At 43.8% G+C, this 24,407-nt stretch overlaps 1 protein-coding gene across 2 annotated transcripts in view; it reads right to left on the bottom strand.

Moving 5' to 3' along the window:
• KIAA1755 overlaps positions 1 to 24,407 on the bottom strand; it is a 140,365-nt gene that overhangs the window by 31,356 nt on the left and 84,602 nt on the right. For both annotated transcript variants that reach the window (XM_082272012.1, XM_082272013.1), the window contains exons 10-16: positions 15,085 to 15,223; positions 14,734 to 14,856; positions 9,967 to 10,158; positions 8,252 to 9,252; positions 5,489 to 5,738; positions 2,998 to 3,087; positions 1,691 to 1,912 (exon numbers count right to left, since the gene is read on the bottom strand). In XM_082272012.1, the coding sequence (XP_082128138.1) occupies positions 1,691 to 1,912; positions 2,998 to 3,087; positions 5,489 to 5,738; positions 8,252 to 9,252; positions 9,967 to 10,158; positions 14,734 to 14,856; positions 15,085 to 15,223 (2,017 nt within the window). The remainder of the gene's footprint in view (positions 1 to 1,690; positions 1,913 to 2,997; positions 3,088 to 5,488; positions 5,739 to 8,251; positions 9,253 to 9,966; positions 10,159 to 14,733; positions 14,857 to 15,084; positions 15,224 to 24,407) is intronic.

The raw sequence follows: 24,407 nt of genomic DNA on the forward strand, positions 1-24,407 counted from the left end.
GAATGTGGAGAAGGACCGATTCCAGACCTTGGGGGACCTGCGGAAGCAGTGGACTGAGTCTGGAGTAGAAACATCTAGAGCCACTGTGTACAGGCATGTGCAGGAAATGGGCTACAGGTGCCGCATTCCCCAGGTCAAGCCACTTTTGAACCAGAAACAGCGGCAGAAGCGCCTGACCTGGGCTACAGAGAAGCAGCACTGGACTGTTGCTCAGTGGTCCAGGAAATCAGGGTGCCAGAGTCTGGAGGAAGACTGGGGAGAGGGAAATGCCAAAATGACTGAAGTCCAGTGTCAAGTACCCACAGCCAGTGATGGCCTGGGGTGCCATGTCAGCTGCTGGTGTTGGTCCACTGTGTTTTATCAAGGGCAGGGTCAATGCAGCTAGCTATCAGGAGATTTTGAAGCACTTCATGCTTCCATCTGCTGAAAAGCTTTATGGAGAGGAAGATTTCATTTTTCAGCACGACCTGGCACCTGCTCACAGTGCCAAAACCACTGGTAAATGGTTTGCTGACCATGGTATTACTGTGCTCAATTGGCCTGCCAACTCTCCTGACCTGAACCCCATAGAGAATCTGTGGGATGTTGTGAAGAGAAAGTTGAGAGACGCAAGACCCAACACTCTGGATGAGCTCAAGGCCGCTATCGAAGCATCCTGGGCCTCCATAACACCTCAGCAGTACCACAGGCTGATTGCCTCCATGCCACGCCGCATTGAAGCAGTCATTTCTGCAAAAGGATTCCCGACCAAGTATTGAGTGCATAACTGAACATAATTATTTGAAGGATGACTTTTTTTGTATTAAAAACACTTTTTTTTTTATTGGTCGGATGAAATATGCTAATTTTTTGAGATAGGAATTTTGGTTTTTCATGAGCTGTATGCCAAAATCATCAATATTAAAACAAAAAAAAGGCTTGCACTACTTCAGTTGTGTGTAATGAATCTAAAATATATGAAAGTCTAATGTTTATCAGTACATTACAGAAAATAATGAACTTTATCACAATATTCTTCTATATTTCTTTTTTTCTTTTTTTAAATGTGATCCTGACAGCACCTTTTTTATATGATGTTTTTTGAGTGTCTACTATTACAGTGAGTACGGTGAGATAGGATAGACGTACAGCTAGACATTCAGTCTGGCACCTCTGCCCTGACAGGGAGAGAATACAAGTAAAAAAAAAAATAAAGGGATCATTGAGAGGTAAGACTGAATTACTATAAGCTTTTAAGAGTGCAGATTCAAATGAATATAAATGCTCATCAATGACTGATTATCTTTAAAGCTGCACTCTGGGCAGAATAAAAGTAGAAATAAATGCAGTGGTTAGACTGATCAGTGTCCTGTATTCACATATGCTGACAAGGAAAATACTGATAATAGGAGATACAAAAGAGATGATCTCATCAGTCTACTTCTGATCCTTTACTGTCCAATCACATGTTCACTATCCCCATATGTACCAATGTGTATCAACTGCAGTGCACAAAACTCAAATGAAGAGCGCCATCAAGAAGTCACAATCCCAAGAGATAGTATCTCAGCTGTTATATAATATATACTTCAAACAGGATATTGTTCACATAGTTTTTTTTTTCTTTAACACAACAGAAGTTTAATGCTGTTTTAAATATTGGTGTCTGAAAACACAACACAAAGAGGCAAATTTATTTTCATTCTCTTACATCACAGTCCTGAATGTCGTCCATGGCAAGCAGATCATTTCCATGGCGCAGCTGGAATCGCACGACTTCCCGCGCAGCTCTCAGTTCCCCCTCCCGTGTGCTCTGTCCCTTGCACTCCCACTCCATGTCCTGCAGGAGCAGGCTGTACTTGCTGATACGCTGGATGGGTTTTAGCAGGTAGGAGGAGAGATCCATCTTGTCAGCCAGTTCCTGCTGCTTTCTCTGCGAATACACAATAATCTCATAAATTGTGTAATAACGAACTTACACCTTTGATCCATAGATAATCATTTTGAAGTCATAGTTATAGTCAATGAATTTGTAAATCTTTTTTGGCTTACTCTTTCACACTATTTATTCTTCTGTGCATACGGAGGAATACCTTTTTTGATATATTTACAACTCTGGCCATCCGATTTACAGGTTTGAAGGCGACACCACCTCTTACCATATCCTACAGGCTTTTGTTTGATTTTAGGAGATGGGTAAGATTCAAATAGTACTTCTGTTTTTCCTCTTTTACTCCCTTCCGTTATTCAACTTGTTTGAAGTCCCCCCCCCCTTTGATCCTCTGCATCTTTGATCCCTCACATTTCCGCATACAGGTTGGCCCTTTTTCTTTCCCCCCATTTGCTATGTCTTCTCGGATGTTTGTCCATTTTCTCCCTTTCTAGACTCTGTTATGATATACTGTGATGTTGTTATCTTATTTTTTGGCCATGTTTTTGTTTGTATGTTTTTGTTTTGATGAATATTGATGTACATTGCTGTCTATCTTAGATATCTTGATACTTTGCAAATCTTTGTGATATATACACACTGGTGGGATCCTGAAGAAGTTATGTCAGCGAAACGTGTTGATCTGTCATCAAACCATATTGTATATACTCAGATTATTTGATTCTCTTTGCAGATGTATCACTAATCCGATTTGTATGTGTTTTAATGAATTTTCTGTACAGATAAAATATTGTGATTTTATATGAAACCCTCTGTGGCACACTGAAATCCCCACTGTCCAGGTCCGGTAGAAATGAATTCCTCTGTTTTACCCACACTCCTTTTCCCTCGCCTCCCACTACCATACCTGGACCTTACTTACTTTCGAATGTGTAAATCTGTTTAGTCAGTTTTGAGATCCAGGCCCCGCTGACAGACAGCACAGCCAGGTTCTGGACCTCCCTATCCTGCTGTGAGCCATGCATCCTGGTCTTTTTTTTTTTTTTTTATATAAAACTGGGTTCTCATCTTTCTTTAAAAGGACATTACCACCCTCCCTGATACCCATCTATTTCTTGTGGTCATACCTTAAAAAACACAGCCCCGTGCTCTTGTAGTAGCCGGTCAGATTGAGGCTTGTTCTTGCTGTAGAATGCATACAATCCAAACTGTTCTTTCTATAACAGAATGCAAAAGGTTACAAGAATTTTCCAGATCATTTTTTCTTACAGAAAGCGAAGAAAAAGAGACACAATTTCTTTTCATTCCCTACGGAATTTGGCATAAAGTCTTATTTCTAGTATTTCCTTTATTATTATTTTTTTTTAATTAATTATTTATTAATTATTTATTTATTAGCCACTCTGCAATCTGTAACAGATATCTCTAACACATATCTGAAACTGTGTCCCTCGGGGGGAGTGACCACAGTGCTGCAGAGGGGGACTAGGTATCCGACACAATGCTGAAGATTCTACAGGGGATTTACACTGCAAGAGAGCAAAGAGTCAGGGGGGAGGGGCTGACAGACAAGCGTAATTAGTCCTCTGAACTCAAATAGATTATATTATATTATATTATATTATATTATATTATATTATATTATTTTATATTATATTATACAGCTGGAAAAACATTATGTCTTAGCAGTACCCTAAAACTGTCCCCTTTTCTGGAATTCCTCCTGAAAGATAGCAGCGCACTTCCTAATATATGCATACAGCCTCAAAGCTGTATATCTGCTGTGTGAGATCTCAGGCACTGCTGCCTCTGAACGCTGGTCTACGGAGATTTGGAGTGAGAGTTGGTGATGTCGCTACCCTGCTCCTTTGCTTCTCACTGTTCTCTTTACTGGAGGTTCTGACATGACATGGAAGCAAAACCCTGCCTCTATTAGGATGGTGTCTCCACACAGAGACTCAGTGTAGAACAATATGCAGTAGCACCAGAAAGAGTGCCAAACAAATGACAACAAACAACCAACATGTTTCGGAGGCCCATATATCCCCCCCTTTCTCAGGGCTACAAGACATAAATATATGTTCATTAGTTGGTAAACATTTTCTTTGGATTTTTTTTACATTTTATTGGTATTACAGTACCAATTTAAATAATGTGAGGAGTCATATGTTGTTATGCCTGTCTTATAACCCTGAAGAAGTGGGAGATTTATGGGTCCCCAAAACCCATTGGATGTTTGTTGCCCTTTCGGTGGTCATTTACTGAACCAATAAATCATGCTGAACTCTTGGACCATTTGATGCTCTTTCTGGTGCAACTGTCCATAAACTGCTGAATTTGGGTGACCCCTTTTATTGAGGAGCCCCCACTTTGTGGGGAGCCATCAAACCCAAGCCATTTGGCTCCACTTAGGACTTATTTTCTTTTAGTAGAGGATCCATATTCAGTGCCTCACGTGAACCTCATCTTAGACAGTGTGGAAGAAGGCACAGTAAATCAGTGAATGGAGAACATCAGCTGCAGGGAACCCATAGGCAATTCTGTTGACTAGTACCTTGTCCCCTGCCTGATATTTTTGGCCACAGCTTCCAGAGCTTAGTTCCTCTTCAAATCAGCAGCAGAATCACTTTATTTATTTACTGTCCGAATGTTTTTAATACTGTATTTTCTGGCGTATAAGACTACTTTTGAACCTCAAAAAAATCCCCCAAAAATGGGGGGTCATCTTATACGCTGAGTATAATATCTCCAAGGTAACCTAAGTATAAGTATTACCTGTAGATGTAATCTCTCAAGACGCTGGCTGGGTGGGAATCCGGTACCGGTATACCGTATGTACCGTAGCTTCGGCTACATACAGTGTACCGCGCTGAGCCAATCAGGGAGAGCAATGTATTCTGTTATTGAATGCAAAGCCTGCTCGGATTGGCGGAGTAACATCGGCCCGCCTCTCTGACTCTGCCAACCCGAGCATGCTTTGCATTCAATAATAGAATACATCGCTCACTGAGATTGGCTCAGCGCAGTACACTGTATGTAGCCGAAGCTACAGTACACACGGTATACCGGTACAGGATTCCCACACAGCCAGCGTCTTCAGATTACATCTACTGGTAATACTTATGCTTAGGGTACCTTGGAGATATTATGAGAGATTACATGTATTACAGTACTTGGGGTACCTTGGAGATCTATGAGAAATCTGATGTTTTTCAATGGTGTTGCCTTGCTTCGGAAGGGAGGTAGTCTTATACGGTGAGTATAGCCCAAAACCTATGTTTTAACTTGAAAATTAGGGGGGTCGTCTTATACGCCAGAAAATACGGTAATTTTAAAATATACCCTATATGTCATGAAGATCATTCTTTTACATAGGTAATTGGCTATATATGTAAATTGTAAACATGTATTGCAATGAAATCATTTTCTTTTTTGCCTACAACAACCAATCAGTAAAGGTTTTTCATGAAATTCTGTCTGGATGTAATGGGGAAAAAAAAAATCTTTATGGTTTATGATGGTGGTAGAGAAGGATGAATTTAGGTACAGTAAATTATTGCAGCAAACAAAAGATAAAAACTGACTATCCACTATACATCATGCCTAAAGTTCACTCACATGTTTGAGGAAGCAACGACCCACATGACTAGGGTCCCTTCTGCAGCTGGTAAGCTCCTGGAGGAAGATATGACTGTGGAACTCATAGATTTTTTCTAAGTTCCCAAAGATGGCAGCATGCTGACCACGGAGGACTGGTGGGAGGTCTGGCTGATCCATCTCACACAAGTAGTGAGAAAGAACGTAACCCAGTGAACATACATAATCTCGCTCAGTGGCAAGCAGCTCTTCCATTATCCTGTGGAGTTTCCTAGGAAGGTATTAAAATATGAAATATGAAAATCCACATTTTATTGGGATATAGGAGATACAGTCACAAAAGGCAGGCAGTACAGAAAAGAGATGTATGCATTGATGGAATATACTAGTGATCAATCGATATTGTTTTTTTAATGCCGATACCGATAACGATATTTTGGTCATCGGATATCAGTATCGGCCGATATTTTCGGACATTTAAAATTTTTATTTATTTATTTATTTATTTTTTCACAGATACTCTTCTGGAGGGATCTGGGGGTCTAAAATACCCCAAACCCCTCCTCTGCACTTAAAAGCATACAAAACGCCAAGTTTGTCTGTTTTTAATGCTGTCATTTTTTTTAATTTGGCGCCGAGTACCTGGAAGTGATATCATGACATCACTTCCGGGTTTTTACATGGAGACCCAATCAGAGCCGAATGCGGCTTTGATCGGGTCCTCGGCGGCCGTGCAGGTAGGATGCCCGAGTCTCCCGCATCTGGAACGGGAGACCCGGGCGAGTTGCGGAAGGTGGCGGTAGGGGGGTGGGGGACGGGAGGGGGGGGGGGCGTTCCCTCTGGCTCCTTGTAATGACAGCCGAGTGGCTTCTCAGCCGCATTGGCTGTCATTACAAGACAGCCGACCGTCGGCTATGGACGTGGTACCGGGGTGATGCCTCTAGCTGCAGGCATCACTGCGGTACAGCACTTTCCTGAAATATCGGCAATATCGGTAACCTCCGGGGCCAATTACGATATATCGTGGAAAGTGCATATCGGCCCTCGATATATCAGTGTTGCCGATAATCGGTCGATCCCTAGAATATACCTGTGGTGATAGAAATATGGCAGCTCTCATTCTACAGTACCTAACAAGAGAACTGCTGCCATAAAAGTAGTTTGGACCATGTGGTAAAGTATATTTAAATGCAAAATGTTTTATTTATAGCTTTAGAGTGTAGATGTTTTAAAAACCCGCTACTTCTTAAATGCAACCTGTGTTTTTGCTGGAGAGATTCATCCTCTGTTTGTCCTGATAACCATTGTCACCAGCACAGAAAGTTATGATTAATTCAAAGTTTTACCCCTTGTCACACCTGTATAGATCAGGTCAAATTCTAAAAATTGTGAAAAATTGGCAGGGCATCTATCCCAATAGGTAATACAGAATCCACATGGGGAAAGTAATGGGGGAAACGGGACTATGCGATACCCAATGATGTAAAAAGAAAACAGCAAAAACAAAATAGCAAAAATTGTAATATAAAATTACATAAACTTTATTAATACAAATGGCCCAACAGCAGCATAATACATAAACATACAAGGATATATAATAAAAACTATATAGTGGCTCTATTGGCTGGAATTGTCTGCAAGAGGCCCAAAAGGGCGAAATGTAGTGGCATATGTGGACAAGGAGACCCCAAATCCCTTTTCACACCTGGTTTCTGAAAGGGACAATTTGATTCAGTTTAAAATCCTTCACGGGATATATTTTACCCCTCAATGGTTACTTAAGAGTTTACCCTGCGGTCCCCTCAAGATACTAGAGATGCATGACAGACCCAGCGGATTTTGCTATGTTAACTACTACTATCCCAATTCCCATGAGCATTGAAATTTGTAAATTGGACTTGGTTCATCAGCTGGCTCCTACAGGGGCACTGAAAGTCCTGCTGGGACTTCTCCTATTTTATGCTATAAAAGTCATTGTACTGAAATGGAAATCTCTAGTGGCCCCTACACTTGACTATTTGAAGCCCTTAGTCAACTTGGCCATTCTACTTTATACAGTTGCATGTGTTTCTAGGGTTTGCCCAAAGTCTGGGATATATGGCTTAATTCTACTTGCACAAATGCTGCCTTGAAAGAAACCTCTCAGACTCTGACACGAAGGGATAGAATAATAGGTAGTGCTCCCTACGAAGGAGATCGTGTAAGGTAGATCGATTTTATTACTTCTCAATCAGGATTTTGGGTGTGAGGGTTTGGTGTCTTAGTAGATGTCATTGATTTCATTGTTTGAGTTACTTGCACATTTTATCTTCCCCTTCTCCGGACTGAGTGGATACGGAAGCTAGGAATTGTTCTGTTTGCCTGCATTTATCTGTTTCTTTTGTAACTAAGAAAGCCAGGGTATGCCCAATTGGCTCTGTTTTGTATTGTTCTAAACCATACATTTCAATAAAAAAGAATCTGGGGAAAAAAAAAAAACAAGTTTTACAGTTTTCACCTGAACAGGAAACCTTCCAATAGGGGCACCTTGTTTGGCAACAACTTGCCCTCACAGTTGTGTATGTAGGACAGGAAGTGAAGGAATATCTCACCAATGGGGGTGCACAAAACATGACCAGGGTTTTTTTTTTATAATTTCCTAATTTATCCAGATCCAAAATATTTTGGCTTTAGATGTACTTTACCTGGGCTTGGAACAGAATCTTTGTATTTCTGCACTGCTGTACTGAATTTGCCTGTTCAGAATATAGAAGCATTGACTGATATACATAAATTTTAACTTACGCAAAGTTGAATTTCGCTGTCCAGTCACTGTCCCGAGATGACTCAGTCAGAGCTCTTCTCATCCAGGGAAGGCGTGGATTAAGTGGCTCCATTGCTAACAAAGGAGAGACTGCTGAAGAACTTTCACTAGAGTACTGAGAGGCTGAATCCCCCGTGGAGAAGCTGGCATGCCTGGAAAGATGACATCGTCTTCCAGACTGCTTCACTTCTTTGCCACTCTCACCCCTAGAGAGGCTACTTGAGTCATCGCTGCTTGTTCTTCTATAGTACATCCAGGGGAAGTGTTCTGAAGTTGTAGAAGAAGGGTTTTGAACTGGGACAGACCTAGAAAGTTTGGGGCTGGGAGTATGTAAAATCTCCAGAGCTTCATTGTTTGAGTTCTGAACCATCAGCTCAGTATTCTCTTGGTCTGACCCACTGCTGTTCTTAGACTCATCGATGGTGGAGCATCCCTGCGAGGTTACAGTCTCTCTGGCTGTCCTTCCATTCCTATGGCTCCTGGATGCCTTCAGAAAAAGCCCCATAGAGCCAGAATGAAGCCCGAAACTACAACAGTTTATAATTGTTGACTCTGCAGATCGCATACCACCCCTAGGCCTGAACTCGTCTGTTTCCTTTCGATTCCCTTGTGCAACATCACTTGAAAAGCTCACCATGGTGCCATCTCCTTGACTACTAACACCAGAGGCCAAGGTGGTATCCTTATGCCAGCCTAAGGCCACTGCAGCCTGTTCATCCCTGCACTTCTCTAGAGTCTCTTCCACAAGTTGCTTTGCCTCTTGACATCTGAGCCAGGTCTCGTTCCACACCGCCAGCCCTCGACAACTGCTAAGTTTGTAGGCTTCCTCTTTCATCTCCTGGAATTTGTCATCTGACAATTCTGCTGTCAGTCGTTCCAAGTAGGTCTCAAGGCACTGTTGGGTTTCTGGTTGGCACAGTTTTTGTTCAGCCACCTTCAGTTGGCCCACATAACGACTGCAACTCACAGTGAGCTGTGTCATCTAGTAGAAATCACAGGCAAAAAATACTTAGTACTATATACAGAACAAGCACTGGAAATCAAAATCCTGGACCTTGATTAAATGATGACATTTTAAGGATTTAAAGATATAAATAGACCTATGAAACTAAAAAATTAGGGGACCCATTTAAGTAGGAATGTGCAGCATTTGTGTTCTACAAAAAGTGTGTAATGTTTTTTTAGTATAAAAATAGCACTTTAACATGTATCTATAATATGTTGCCAGTGCTAATAGGATTTTTAGAAATTGGACACAGACAGGGTTCAGAAATATTTATATCTAAGATTGACTTGAAATATAGTTAAGGCCAGGGCTTTAAGTGGCCCAAAAGAGGTGCCGATACTCTATTATAGCCTATAAATTTTGTCGCCCCCCCCCCAGCCCACATCAGGGTCCCCACATAGAACCCCCCCTGGCCTGGGCTGGGACTCCGGAGCAGGGGGACTCACTGGTGGTGACTGATCTTGCTCTGGAGTGGGAAATATTCTTGGGGGGGGGGGAAATTGAGGGCGCAGATGTCCAAAATGAGCGCACTGGTACGCTAAGGCGCATGGAGAGGTGGCGGTATGCTCAAGAGCCATATTTGGAAGTGGCAGTATACTGGCCCACTTAAAGCACTGGTCAAGGCCCCATGCACACTGGTCGTTAAGCCATCTTTAATGACAGTATATGTATTATGATTTCTTCTTGCACCTTATCACAAAACCTGTAAAGACTGAGAAGTTTCTCCAGCTCTTCCTTCTGTCTCTCCACACCCATGTAGAAGCTGCTTAGTTTGGTCTGGAAGCCTCCTCTTGTAGACTTAAATGACTCCATTTCTGGAAACAGTGACCCATTGAATTTATTTGCATTATCCAGAAGGACCAGCCCATGGTTATAATGCACCTGTATCAAAACAACAATTCTAGTGACTTTAGGTATAAAACAATTCTAAATCCAATGTTGGTGGATGAAGAAAAATCAAAAAGAGGGGTTATAGCAAACATGTCAAACTCAAGGATGGGCAATCGTGCCTCCATTCACTGGCCACACTATAGTAGTTCATCAGCAGTTTTTATATTAGAAATATAACAAGGTGGAACTAAAAGCATATGATGATAGCCAACAGAGAGGATAAGCAGCTCCAGAAGTTTATGATTGCTAAGCCTGCTGATAGCCACCACCTTCTACTCTCTGCTAAATTTCCTGGTTCATGCCGCGGTATTTCATCCCGCCACGTTCACGCAAGATGCCTCTTAGGCTGCCTTACTTAGGCTGGCCATACACTATACAATTTTCTTATTCAATATCCTTTAGATTTACCTTAAACTATGTAGTGCAAGGGCCTGCCTGATTGCATACAAATTGAAAGTATTAGGGCTTGACCTTATATTACATGGTTTTGGTAAATCTAAAGGAAAGTTGAACAAGAAAATTGTATAGTGTATGGCCAGCCTTACATTCATAGTGTCTTCCTGACAACCCACTACCTTTAGGGAGGATGCCTCTTAGGCCTACACTCTAAGCCTCTCCCTTACTGCCCACCACTTTCAGCAAAAATGCCTTTTAGGCATAAGGTTTTAGAATGAATCCAGTCAAAAAATGAATCCAAAAAAAAAAAAAAATCTAACAGGTTCCTCTATCCACACTTTTACAGTGACTATGGATGAATCTCCCACTGTGGCTATTGTATTTAGATGGGTGGACCCATCAGCTGCCATAATGCTCAAATAGAAGATGCATCTGTTTTCCTCCTGGCTCTGTCGATTTTTCAATCGAGGGTTGCCGAGCGGTAGGGTTGCTAACAGGGCCACCCACTGGTCGGAATCAATTCAGCCAGTTCATTGGGAACCAAACAAAATTGATAGTGTGCAATTTGCTTTAGACTCTTTACTTTAAGCCTAAAAGGTGTCTCTCCTGAAGGTAGCTGGTAGCTAGAAGGCACCTTAGCTGAGCTTATAAATCATCTCCCTTGAGGGCGTTGGTTTTTGGGAGCAAAATACTAAGATACAGGCTGCATAAAAGTTCTACCCTACAACTGATGTACTGCAAAGCGGAGAACAGAAGGCAGCACAATACTGGATGTAGGGCGAGACTTTTCATATTAACAAGCTGGTGATTGTTTGCTAGGACCATCCAGTGTCCTAGCAACCAATCACCTGCTGGTTAACTTGAAAGTTACCTTCAGCAGCTCCTGCTCTCCACTCTGCAGTGACGATGAGAGCGGTAGAGGCTAAAGGCTTGGACTGGCAAGGCAGGGACATGTTTGCAATCTACCAGCCAGCTGCACACTGTTAACGAGTAGATCGCGAACGATGGCTTGCAGATCGCTGGTGTAGGATAAGTATCACTGGTGGTACTCATTCACTGTAGCTGGTAAATGGCAAATCTCAGGATTAGAGATGAGTGAAATTGAGACCTTTTATTTAATTGAAACTTCAGCCAAAAAAGATTTTTTGAAAATCTTGCTATATTGACTAATTGCACAAGAGCTAATGGGGAAGGTGAAACTGAGGTGGATTTTATTGATAGGCAGCAGAGCACTGGGCTTTAAATGCCTCCTAAACATTACAAAAGCTCCTATTAACTGGACCCAATAAAGTGGAAAAAGACAGCCCCCCCTCACTACTACTACTACAACTATTATAAGGTAACAGTTGTGACTACCATAGGCGTGTGCACAGGGTGTGCTGGGTGTGCATGGGTACACCCTAATCACCTAGGGCACATTAGCATTATCGCTCTGTTTGCCAGTGAGGAGATGGGAAAGATCTCCCTCGGACCTGCTCTGCCATAAGAGAAGTGCCACACAGTTCTATTTCACTTTGCCAGTAGGGAGAGTAATGTACCGGGGCCATATACATGTAGGCAAACACATGCATGTGTATTTAAACTTTGGGGTGCACACCCTAATGCAATAGGCTGCGCACACCTATGGTGACTACATGAAGCACACTAATAATATTTCACTATGTGAGGCTCTCCTTTCATTTATGGTCTGGATCCCCCCCCCCATTCTATTGATCCTGTACTGATGCCCCTTGGAGCCAAACTGAATACTACCATCTGATTGGGTTCCTGTCCTGGAGTGAGGTTTAAACCAGATGACCTGAAACACTGATCGGAGGGCTTTCTGCCTAAACAGGATTACACCCTAGAAGGGTACAACGCCTTTCCCCTCTGTAGGGGTATAGTGTACTGGTGAGTGCGGTCTTTACTTAGAGGGGAGCACTTTGTTTCCTCACCTGCACATCTGGAGAGGATCACCCCAATACCTACCTATTACTTGGAACAAACACTGATTATCATCTGATGGACTTTTAGCCTTTATTGTATCCATCACTATAGTCACTCACTACTCCAGTTCTAATTATAGTGAAGTGCACTTGGTCCCTATAGCCCTAGCCACTTTATTTGATTTTCAGCTAAATTGATATTGCACTTATTGATACCAGTGGAGATCACTTTGCACTTTGGATCTAAATTTATATCAGTGGAGATCACGTTACACTTTGGATAATATTTTTTATATACAGTATTTATTGATCCAATATTATTTATTTATTATTCCACTACCTCATTGCACATTGCACGTACGTGCCTTCTGACATTTTTTTTATCTCTTTCTTTCAGTTTTTATTATACCTGTTCACTTATTTATATTGGTACCCCGCACCCCCATAATCCGTTATTTTTGCATTATATCACCAATTTGCACTAATCGGCACTTTCACGTATTTATGTATTGAATATTTTACCCTATGTTATGAATTAGTGTGATATTTGTATTTTTTTGCATTAGTGCTTTTCTACACCTGATTTTGCTCAGTTACATCATTATCATTCATTAATTTTAGGCAGCGCCATCTACCTCATCCCTCTCCCTTTTACATGAAGCACACTGATTCCATCAACATACTGAGAGAGTCAGCCTTTATGGGCTACGCTACAAGGTCATACTTTACATGGCAATATCCATATTGTATATCAGCTTTCTCAAATGGCAGTTTTTTTTTTTAACTACTTTGGATGGGAATGATGAAGATGATGCAAAAGACAAAGTAAGAAAACGGCATTGTGAGTTTCGGGTCATGGCTGTTCAGAGATAACCAGTACAACCAGGGCCGCTGATAGGGGGGGACCACCAGCCCTCTTGTAGGGGGCCCGAGCACACAGAGGGGCCCACACAGGGAGGGGGATTAGTGATGGACAACAAATACAGAAATCTTCCTCCAGCACCTAAATCTCTGTCCCCCACCCTGCTATCAGCTTTTATCTGCTGAGAAAGAGACAGTCATCCCTTCACTAATTCCCCTCCCTGTGTGGGGCCCCCTCCCAGCATTGGCTCTAATGCTATCTCTACTCAGGAGTTTATTTGTAACTTTGTTTCTCTCTCTCTGTCTCTCTGATCACTGAGCTCCAACTGCCCAGCCTGTATATTTTCCTCATCTCATCTTCATTTTTATTTAACATAGTTTTTTTTTTTTTAGATTTAGCAGGAATTATGTGAGTTATGTTATATTTGTGTCTGCTAATAGTGATTTTGATGTAATTTTAGCTAAATATATCTTTAATATTTTCTTGGGGGGGGGGGCCCGGCCAGGCAGTCTGTACGGGGCCCCGCAATTTCTAACAGCAGCCCTGAGTACAACTACCAGTATTGCACAGTAGAAGGTGGTGTTACATGATGTGACAATAATAATATGGCCGATACTTAGAGACTTGGAAGGGCAAAGCCCTAGGCCAGTAATTTTGTATATAAAACAAGCTAGTGGCTCAAAATGAACATAAATGACCAGTCAGGACTAAATAACGGCAGCTCTATCTTCCTCTGGGGCTCTGAGATGTAACCTAATGCATAAAGAAAGCTGGTCCTGGAAGATGTGAAAAGGTGTGTCACGATAAACGTTTTCCACCTTGCCTACCAATAGCTGCAATACCATGGCATGCTTTGAGTGGTACACTTATGCCTCGTTTCCACTGAGCGGATCGGCTCGGGTCGGTTCGCTAATTTGAGTGTTTCCATTATGAAAATGGCCCATACAACCGAACCAAACCGCACCATTCCTGGTCCTGCTTCAGATGTAGGGCCATAGGAAATGGTACGGTACGGTTAGGGCGGAGCTACTGGCGTCACACGATAGAGTCCTCTGATTGGCGGACAGGAAACCATCAATGCTCACGTCAAATGAAAGAGCAAAACAAACACCTCATTTGGTGTAAACCCCGCATGGTCCCTGGTGGCCCGACTTGCAGTGGAAACGCTCACCTGAATAGACCGGACCATTCTAACCCTTCCAAACTGTACCGACCCGAACCGTTCCGCTCAGTGGAAACGAGGCATTAGCCCACATAAATATTCCCTTAGCATTAAAGGGAAACTTGGTCAAAGTTACTCCCCAGGTCGAGGGTTTTCTAACTTCTACCTGCAAAGTCTGTGATTTATCAAAGTCAGGGAAACACTGATATATTAATACTCACTGTTGCTTGGAGGAAAAACTCCTTAAACTTTTTGTGATATTTCTCTAAGCTTTCCAGAGACCATTCCATATTATCCATCTCACGCAATTGATTGTCTCCATCTCCATCCATCCAAGAGGTGAGCTGCAGATGCAGATAACAAACTAATTTAGGAGTGAGTCAAAGGTACACAAATGTTGTTAGCAGCTTTTTCATGGGCGGCAATGATAGAACTGAAAAGTATTTGGCTCATATCTTTGTTGTACAAAAGATCTATGACTAGAGTATATTTACTATGAAATTCAACAAAAGCAGGATCTCCTAGATTTGTTTAAAACTTTGCTTGTAATATATTGCTCCTGATTTCCTTACCTGGTCAAATTGTCCTTCCAGCTCTTTGACCTTTAACAGTGACTCTAGAAGCTCCAGCCTACGGTTGGACTTGGTCACTAAGGCATGCACTCGTTCCTCTAGGTGATTGTACATCTGCACAGCGGACTCCACGGCACTCCTAAGAATAAGTGAAGGATCAATGAGAATTATTTATAGACCAGCAGGTTTTTCTACAGCAACATCCCCCGCAAAATTTTATTTCCACTAGATGTTCCCAGATGTCCACAGACAAGTGCAAGACATCACAGATCTGCCCCCTGGGGAAGGGGGTGTCACTACAAAGTCCTTTACTTACATATAAAACTGTGCAAAAGCATTAGGAAGGTGTAAAGAAATGCTGTAAAGGAACAATGCTTTCAAATATATATATATTAATTGTTTATTTTTATCAATTTACAAAATGAAAAGTGACCATACAAAGGAAAAATCTAATCAAATCAATAGTTGGTGTGACCACCCTTTGGATTCAAACCAGCATTAATTCTTCTAGGTACACTTGCACACAGTTTTTCAAGGAACTCGGCAGGTAGGTTGTTTCAAATATGTCTCAAATCCTGTCTCTTCATGTAATCCCAGGCAGACTTGATGATGTTGAGATCAATGCTCTAGGGGGCCAAACCATAATTTCCAGGGCTCCTTTTTCTTTTTTTGAAGATAGTTTCTAATGACATCAGCTGCATGTGGGGGGGTCATTGTTCTGCTGCAGAATACATTTGGGGCCAATCACATGCCTCCCTCAGTGGCGGCTGGTGTGTTGGGGGCGCAGGGGCGCCGCCCCCCCTATTATTGCGTCCGGCCCCCTAATCTACATGCTGGGTGCCGGACGCATGGAGTTCAATGGGTTTTTTTTTTTTTAAACACCTGATTAGAGCCAGAGGCTCTAATAGGCTTCAGAAAAGGGTGGACCAGGGGAGCAGAGCACTGCGCCCTAACCCACCCATTTGTGTGACAATAGCAAATGAAAATTTGCTAATGTCACACGGATCCCTCTCCTGGACAATCAGGAAGCGGGTCCGAGACCCGCTTCCTGAGTGGCCGAAAGGCAAACCCATGCCATTGGCTGAGGAGGAGGCGGGAGGACTCGAAGAGACGCGGGGGACTGAGGAGAAGCCGCCGCTGCAGGTAAGTGCACTGGTCTCTCTGCATTGAAGGGGGCACACTTGTCACTCTGCATTGAAAGGGGCACAGCACGCTGGTCACTCTGCATTGAAAGGGGCACGGCACACTGGTCACTCTGCATTGAAGGGGACACACTGGTCCCTCTGCATTGAAAGGGGGCACGGCACACTGGTCACTCTGCATTGAAAGGGGGCACGCTGGTCACTCTGCATTGAAAGGGGGCACGCTGGACACTCAGCATTGAAGGGGGCATGCTGGTCACTCTGCATTGAAGGGGGCACGATGGTCACTCTGCATTGAAAGGGGACACGCTGGTCACTCTGCATTAAGGGGGGCACGCTGGTCACTATGCATTGAAGGGGGCACGCTGGTCACTCTGCATTGAAAGGGGGCACGCTGGTCACTCTGCTTTGAAAGGGGGCATGTTGGTCACTCTGCATTGAAGGGGGCACGCTGGTCACTCTGCAATGAAAGGGGCATGATGGTCACTCTGGATTGAAGGGGGGCACACTATACCTTGATTACTGAAGGCCCCTTTCACACGTTTTTGACCTCAAAGTCACGCAACTTTTTACAGCGTTTTTTGCTGCAAAGCAATGCCTATTACATTTTTCTGTTTGCGCCCCCCCAAAAATTTTGTGCACCAGCCGCCACTGGCCTCCCTGATGGTATGCCATGATGGATAAGTATCTGTCTGAGTTTCTCAGCACTGGGGACACTGTTGATCGAGCAATGTCGAGAACTGTAGACACAGTGGTCTGCCAAGGAAACTTAATGCAGTAGAAGAGAGACACATCATGCTAATTTCCCTTAGACATCTGAAGATGTCCACCGGTGCCATCAGCACAGAACTGGCATAAACCAGTAGGACCAGAGTACACCCATCTACGGTCCAGAGAAGTCTGGCCAGAAGTGGTCTTCATGGAAGAACATACAGTATATTATATACAGCATTTTTTCACACCTGCCTAAAGCTTTTGCACAGTACTGTACATTGATGCTGACAGCAACACTGACCTTTTAATATCAGGGCTGCTATTTGCATCACTAATGATCACTGGAGAATAAACAAAAAGACCCCGCATATCATGTGACTTGCTTGAACCCATATAAAATGGACAATCTTTAAGAAAAGCATACAATAAAGGTGGAGGTGGGGAAGAGCCCAGGGTTGGGCTTTAAGGATGAACTCCACACAGATATAAAAACAATGTAGTTAAGTTTTCCGTTAAACGCCATTAAACCATTTTTAAACAAGTGCTTGCATTTTTTTCTATCCTCCTGTAAACCCCTATAGACTGAAAAAGTGAGGGGCAGCACTAGAAGCCAATCAGATTCTGCTGATTCGCACATGTGCCTACAGGGAACATGCAGACTGGAGATAGAGTAGAATGGGCAGAACTGTGCCTATGTTCTCTTATTGTGTTTTTTTTACTTCATTGGTTGACAGTGGAGGAAATTGCACATTTGTTCTAATTTTTATTTTCATTTTTAATGAACTTAAAGTATAACTAAAGGCAATTTTTTTTGTTTTGGATTGAGTGGAGAGGAATTACAATGCCTGACAGTTTTTATTGCTGTCTGTACCCCATTAAGGAGATTTATCCTGTCTATTTGCTCTGTTTACCATTATCATTGAAAGTGAAAGTAAAAGAAAATCCCAAATTTTGGGTTGTCCCGAGAAAAGTAATAAAGGGGAAATCTTCTAATGGGAACACATCAGGGGCGGACTGACCATACGGGCATTTAGGGCACTGCCCGGGGGCCCGGGGCCAGTAGGGGGCCCCATGATGCTCGCCATCTTTCTATATTCAGGGAAGCTGTCAGCATGGTAGTGAAGCCAAGTATAACACGGATGGACTATTTGGTGCGAGCTGGAGCAGGCACAGGGCAGAGGAACACACAGCAGCTCTGTGCTCCGAGGTTGTGTTACACTTTGAGCTATGGGAGAGTAAAAACAACATCTGATGTGGGAGTGCAGAGACAGTATTTCAGATTTGATGGACCAGCAAGCTGGAAGTAGAATTGAAAGTCGGTAAAGCTTTCTGCTCTCTGTATGACTGCTCTGACTTGCTGACGTCCGTGGAAGAGCCCTGAGTGTTAACCATTGCTTATCTGCTGCAAGGAAATGCTGCACTGCTGCTATCCTCTGTTTTTGCATTAAAGCATATGTAAAGTGAAATTCTTGCCTCTGCTCATTGATTTTCTTACACTGAGCATAAAAAGCTGACTTGCCATATGCTTGCTGACAGAGGCGTAACTAGAACTTTCAGGGCCCCAGTGCAAGAACCCATGGGGCCCCCCTGACCCCCAGGCTGGGCCCTTTCCACTGATCCCTTAGGCCATTTGCTCCCATTTCAGGTTTCTTTATTACAATCCAACAGCAGGACCTTTTCACATGTTCTGTAGCGGATCTCCTTCCTGCTGTTTTGGTCCCCCCACAGTAGCAAAACACACCAGAGCCTGGTCGCATATGCGACCTTTGCAACCCTGGTAGTGTCAGTCAGTAGGGCAATGGATCGTGTCAGTAAGGCCGTGGACAGTGTCAGTAGGGCAGAGGATGGTGTCAGTAGGGCAGTGGAAGGTGTCAGTAGGGCAGTTGAAGGTGTCAGTAGGGCAGTGGAAGGTGTCAGTAGAGCAGTGGACAGTGTCAGTTGAGCAGTGGACAGTGTCAGTAGAGCAGACGACAGAGTTAGTAGAGCAGTGGATGGTATCAGTAGAGCAGTGGATGGACGGTGTCAGTAGAGCAGACGACAGAGTTAGTAGAGCAGTGGATGGTATCAGTAGAGCAGTGGATGGACGGTGTCAGTAGAGCAGAGGACGGTGTCAGCAGAGCAGTGGATGATGTCAGTAGAGCAGTGGACTGTGCCAGCAGAGCAGTGGATGGTGTCAGTAAGGCAGGGGACGGTGTCAATCGAGCAGTGGATGGTGTCAGTAGGACAGTGGATGGTGTCAGTAGAGAAGTGAATGGTATCAGTAAAGCAGTGTACGGACGGTGTCAGTAGGACAGAGGATGGTGTCAGTAGAGCAGTGGATGGTGTCAGTTGAGCAGTGGACGGTGTCAGTTGAGCAGTGGATGGTGTCAGTAGAACAGTGGACGGTGTCAGTAGAACAGTGGATAGTATCAGTAGTGCAGTGTACGGACAGTGTCAGTAGAGCAGTGGATTGTGTCAGTAGGGCAGTTGACGGTGTCAGTAGGGCAGTGGACGGTGTCAGTAGAACAGTGGACGGTGTCAGTAGAGCAGTGGACAGTGTCAGTAGAGCAGTGGACAGTGTCAGTAGAGCAGTGGATAGTGTCAGTAGAGCAGTGGATAGTGTCAGTAGAGCAGTGGATGGTGTCAGTAGGGCAGTGGATAGTGTCAGTAAAGCAGTGGATAGTGTCAGTAAAGCAGTGGATAGTGTCAGTAGGGCAGTGGACGGTGTCAGTAGGGCAGTGGACGGTGTCAGTAGGGCAGTGGAAGGTGTCAGTAGGGCAGTGGATGGAGTCAGTAGGGCAGTGGACGGTGTTAGTAAAGCAGTGGAAGGTGTCAGTAGAGCAGTGGATGGTGTCAGTAGGGCAGTGGAAGGTGTCAGTAGGGCAGTGGATGGTGTCAGTAGGGCAGTGGATGGTGTCAGTAGGGCAGTGGACGGTGTCAGTAGAGCACTGGATGGTGTCAGTAGGGCAGTGGAGGGTGTCAGAAGAGCAGTGGACGGTGTCAGTAGGGCAGTGGATGGTATCAGTAGGGCAGTGGATGGTGTCAGTAGGGCAGTGGACAGTGTCAGTAGAGCACTGGACGGTGTCAGTAGGGCAGTGGATGGTGTCAGAAGAGCAGTGGACGGTGTCAGTAGAGCAGTGGACGGTGTCAGTAGGGCAGTGGACGGTGTCAGTAGGGCAGTGGACGGTGTCAGTAGGGCAGTGGATGGTGTCAGTAGGGCAGTGGAAGGTGCCAGTAGGGCAATGGAAGGGGTCAGTAGTCTTTTATTTTTGTTCATTTTTTTTACCAATTTATTTTATTATTTTGTTTTACAATTTTATTTTTTATTACTTTATACAACTTTTTTTAGGAGCCCAGTTGGGAGGCTTTGGTGATATACCAGGGTTCTAAACAGACCTCAAATCTTTCACCTTGGAGCGAAAATAAGAAAGAAAGAAAGAAAGAAAGAAAGAAGATTGAGGACAAAGCCAGGGCTGGTGCAAGGATTCTTGACACCCTAGGCGAAACCACATTTTGCCGCCCCCCATTGGCTCTGCCCCTGACTCCACCCCCTTTTCCCTGCCCATGTATACGGTGGCAGGGGTGGAGATTTTTTGTGGCGCCTCTCTACCTATTTCTTCAGCCGTGGTCCCTAGGCCTGAACCTGCTCTTCTGGGCCCAGACTGAAGACAAATAATGGCAACACCGGCTGGCTTCCTCACGCCAGCTGTGGTCTGCAGGTATACAGACAAGCTAGGGAGGTATACGGACAGGCTGGGGATGTATACGGACAGGCTGGGGATGTATACAGACAGGCTGGGGATGTATACAGACAGGCTGGGGTGGTATGCGGACAGGCTGGGGTGGTAGACGGACAGGCTGGGGATGTATACGGACAGGCTGGGGATGTATACGGACAGGCTGGGGATGTATACAGACAGGCTGGGGAGGTATGCGGACAGGCTGGGGATGTATATGGACAGGCTGGGGTGGTATACGGACAGGCTGGGGTGGTATACGGACAGGCTGGGGATGTATACGGACAGGCTGGGGATGTATACAGACAGGCCGGGGTGGTATGCAGACAGGCTGGGGATGTATACGGACAGGCTGGGGTGGTATACGGACAGGCTGGGGATGTATACAGACAGGCTGGGAATGTATACGGACAGGCTGGGATGGTATGCGGACAGGCTATGGTGGTATGCGGGCAGGCTGGGGATGTATACAGACAGGCTGGGGATGTACAGTATACGGACAGGCTGGGGTGGTATGCGGACAGGCTGGGGTGGTATGCGGACAGGCTGGGGTGGTATGCGGACAGGCTGGGGATGTATACGGACAGGCTGGGGTGGTATACGGACAGGCTGGGGATGTATACGGACAGGCTGGGGATGTATACGGACTGGCTGGGGTGGTATGTTGACAGGCTGGGGATGTGTACGGACAGGCTGGGGTGTGGGTGTGGCTTGAGTGTGGATGGGGACACAGGGGGCCCCATGATCTCCTATTGCCCGGGGGCCCCATGAGTTGTCAGTCCGCCCCTGGGAACACTAGTTCTGGTGACCTGGGAGTCCCCAAGGAATTCTCTTAACTTGCAGGGATTTCCTCTCACTTTTGGTTTGGCTATGAGACAGAAAGTGAAGGGAAATCTCCGCAATGGGACTCAGAAGGCAAAAAAAAAAAAAAAATAATAATAATAATCAGATGGGTTAAAACCAATCGCTATCCAAAATGAAAAAAAAAAAAGAAAAAAGTTTTGCCTATAGTTCCACTTTATTGAAAAACTAAAATATAGGCTCTATTTTGGAAGCAGTAGATGGTTTTAATAACAACTCCCTGGGTGTCTTTAAAAAGAGCGGGTCGAATGTATTTTGATGTCGTTAATTCTTACTTGACAAATGTTCAAATTTCAACCTTTTGTATGTTTTTTGCAAAACTTTTAATAAAAACTATTGGAAGTGAAAAAAAAAAAACGGGTCATTTAGTTTGTATTTGTGAGATATAAGCAGCACTTCCCAGAGTTTATGAAATTTTTGTCCCACAGCTTCCTAAGGTCCTAAGAAATGACCAACCGATATACTTTGGGAGACAAGAGAAGTCTCATCTTCTAAGTGAATTGTTTGGTAAAATGGGATGAATAAAGTTACGAATAAATACATAAATTAATAAATAATAATAAATATTATTATTATTATTATTGATTAACATCCAATTATAAAAAAAAATTATAACATTTCCAAACCAATCATCTTTGCACAGGGTTTACTTGTGCCTGTGAATGCCCTGGAACAACACAAGTAGCTATGTAAGCATAAATACTTCTGAAAATGTATCCATGCCTATAATTAAATATGATTAATGGCCCTAATCTCACACTATTTAGGAATCTGCATACAATGCATTTTTCTCACTTACCCAAATCACTGTATTGCTCTTTGTTTTACTCTCCCTTTTAGATCTATATTGCAAGTCTTTATAGTTATGGCCCTTCCCTTGTTCCCCATCAAAGTGTCTGGCTGGCTTGTAAACCAATCATAAACCTGCTCAATGGGAGCTTTACTACATATTTTACTGTTTTATGTTGATTGAGGCCTTGTATGAAGTTCACTCTGTCTGCAAGTCTGCTGAACTATTATGAACTGGAATAAAACGCAACTATTTATTATCATTGTCACAGGGCACTTTGTCCCACAGGGGTCGCCAATTCAAAGTTGTATTAAATATTTTGACATGTATTGCGATTTCACAGATCAAATCTTACTTGTTATGATCTGGCAATTGAACTAGTTTGTTGTCTCTTCGCTCCCCCCGCTAAGCCTCCATGCACCCCCATGGAGCTGGGTTGGATGGTGCACTTGTGCCCTCCACCTGCACCTAAACCCTGGAGCCTTATGCTCCGGGGCTAGACCCCATGGGGATGTTAGTCCCAGAGCATAAGGCTCCAGGGTTTAGGTGCAGGTGGAGGGCACAAGTGCACCATCCAACCCTGCTGCGGGCAGCCTATCAAGCTCTATGGGAGACTAACAGCTTCTGTGGCTGGATGATGCACCTGTGGTCCAATGTTTAGGACATTATGCACTCGGAGAGGAATGCTTAGAACACAGATTTATAACGTTCCAGCCATTCATTCTGGGGATCATATTGCCCTAAACATTAGCACCACTAGGGGCAGCGTCCAACCCCTGCAGCTATCAGCCTCTCAGAATTTGACAAGCTGCTGGCAGCAGGGCTAGATGGTGCACCAGTGGTCCAATGCTTAGGACATTATGCACTCAGAGAGGAATGCTTAGAACACAGATTTATAACGTTTCAGGCATTCATTCTGGGGATCATATTGCCCTAAACATTAGCACCACTAGGGGCAGTTTCTAACCCCTGCAGCTATCAGCCTCTCAGAATTTGACAAGCTGCTGGTAGCGGGGCTGGATGATGCACCTGTGCCCTCTGCCCAGAGCCGCTGATATGGGGAGGGGCACCAGTCCTCCTGTAGCGGGCCTGGGCCCACAGGGGGGCCCCAACAGCACAGGGAATCCGTGTGGTTGGGCGGAGGGGCAAATACAGAAGGAAGCCCTGTGCGGCTCTCTGCAGCAGCTGAAAGCCAGTGTCTCCCCATCCTACCAGCTTTCACCTGCTGCAGGGAGAGACACAGACACAGGGTACCATTCCTGCAATTGCTTCTCCGACACCCATCCCCCTCCCTGTTCTGCCTGCTTCTGATCTCCCCCACTTCCCCTGAGCTCCCATTTCATTGTGCTGCCTCCCTACTGCAGTGCTGCAGGCTTCCCTGTCCTGTAAAAAAATAACACATTTAAGGTTTAAAAAAAATAATAATAATTAAACTTAAAATGAAATAATAATTAAACTTAAAATGAAATAATAATTAAACTTAAAATTAAATTGTAATAAATCTTAAAAAAAAATGTAAAACAAAGAAATTGTTAATTTCTTTTAAATTTTTAAAAAAAGTACATTAAAAAATGTAAAAACAATTAAAAAGGGCTAATTCACACAGGTTCTCTTTTATATTTGTGTCCGCTAATAATGTTTTTAGTGTATATTTAGTGAAAATATTGTCTGTATGGGAATTTCTAACAGCAGCCCTGCCACACCTAAATGCTGGAGCCTCATGCATCGGGGCTAGACGCCAACCTTGCATGGGGCCTAATCCATTCACCCATTGGGAGCAGAAGTACCCTTTATTTTTCTGCACTTGGGAAGGTGAGTTTAGGCTACTAATAGGATTGCTCTTAAAGTGAAGCTGCTGTTTTTGCATAGGTTTTCTTCTGGGCAGAGATAAAAGAAATAAAGCACTGTATTCAGTAATTATTATATGGATTTTTCTAAATTCAGGTAGTGTAGCTAATAAAATCTTAGACATTCTTCTTGTACAAGTTTTCTTTAGATTTACCAAAACCATATAATATGAGGTCATGCCTAAACACTTTCCATTTGTATGCAATCAGGCAGGCTCTTGTACTACAAAGTTGAAGGTAAAATCTAAAGGCA

The sequence above is a fragment of the Pelophylax lessonae genome (assembly GCF_965119305.1).
Source record: "Pelophylax lessonae genome assembly, chromosome: 11".
NCBI lineage: Eukaryota > Metazoa > Chordata > Amphibia > Anura > Ranidae > Pelophylax > Pelophylax lessonae.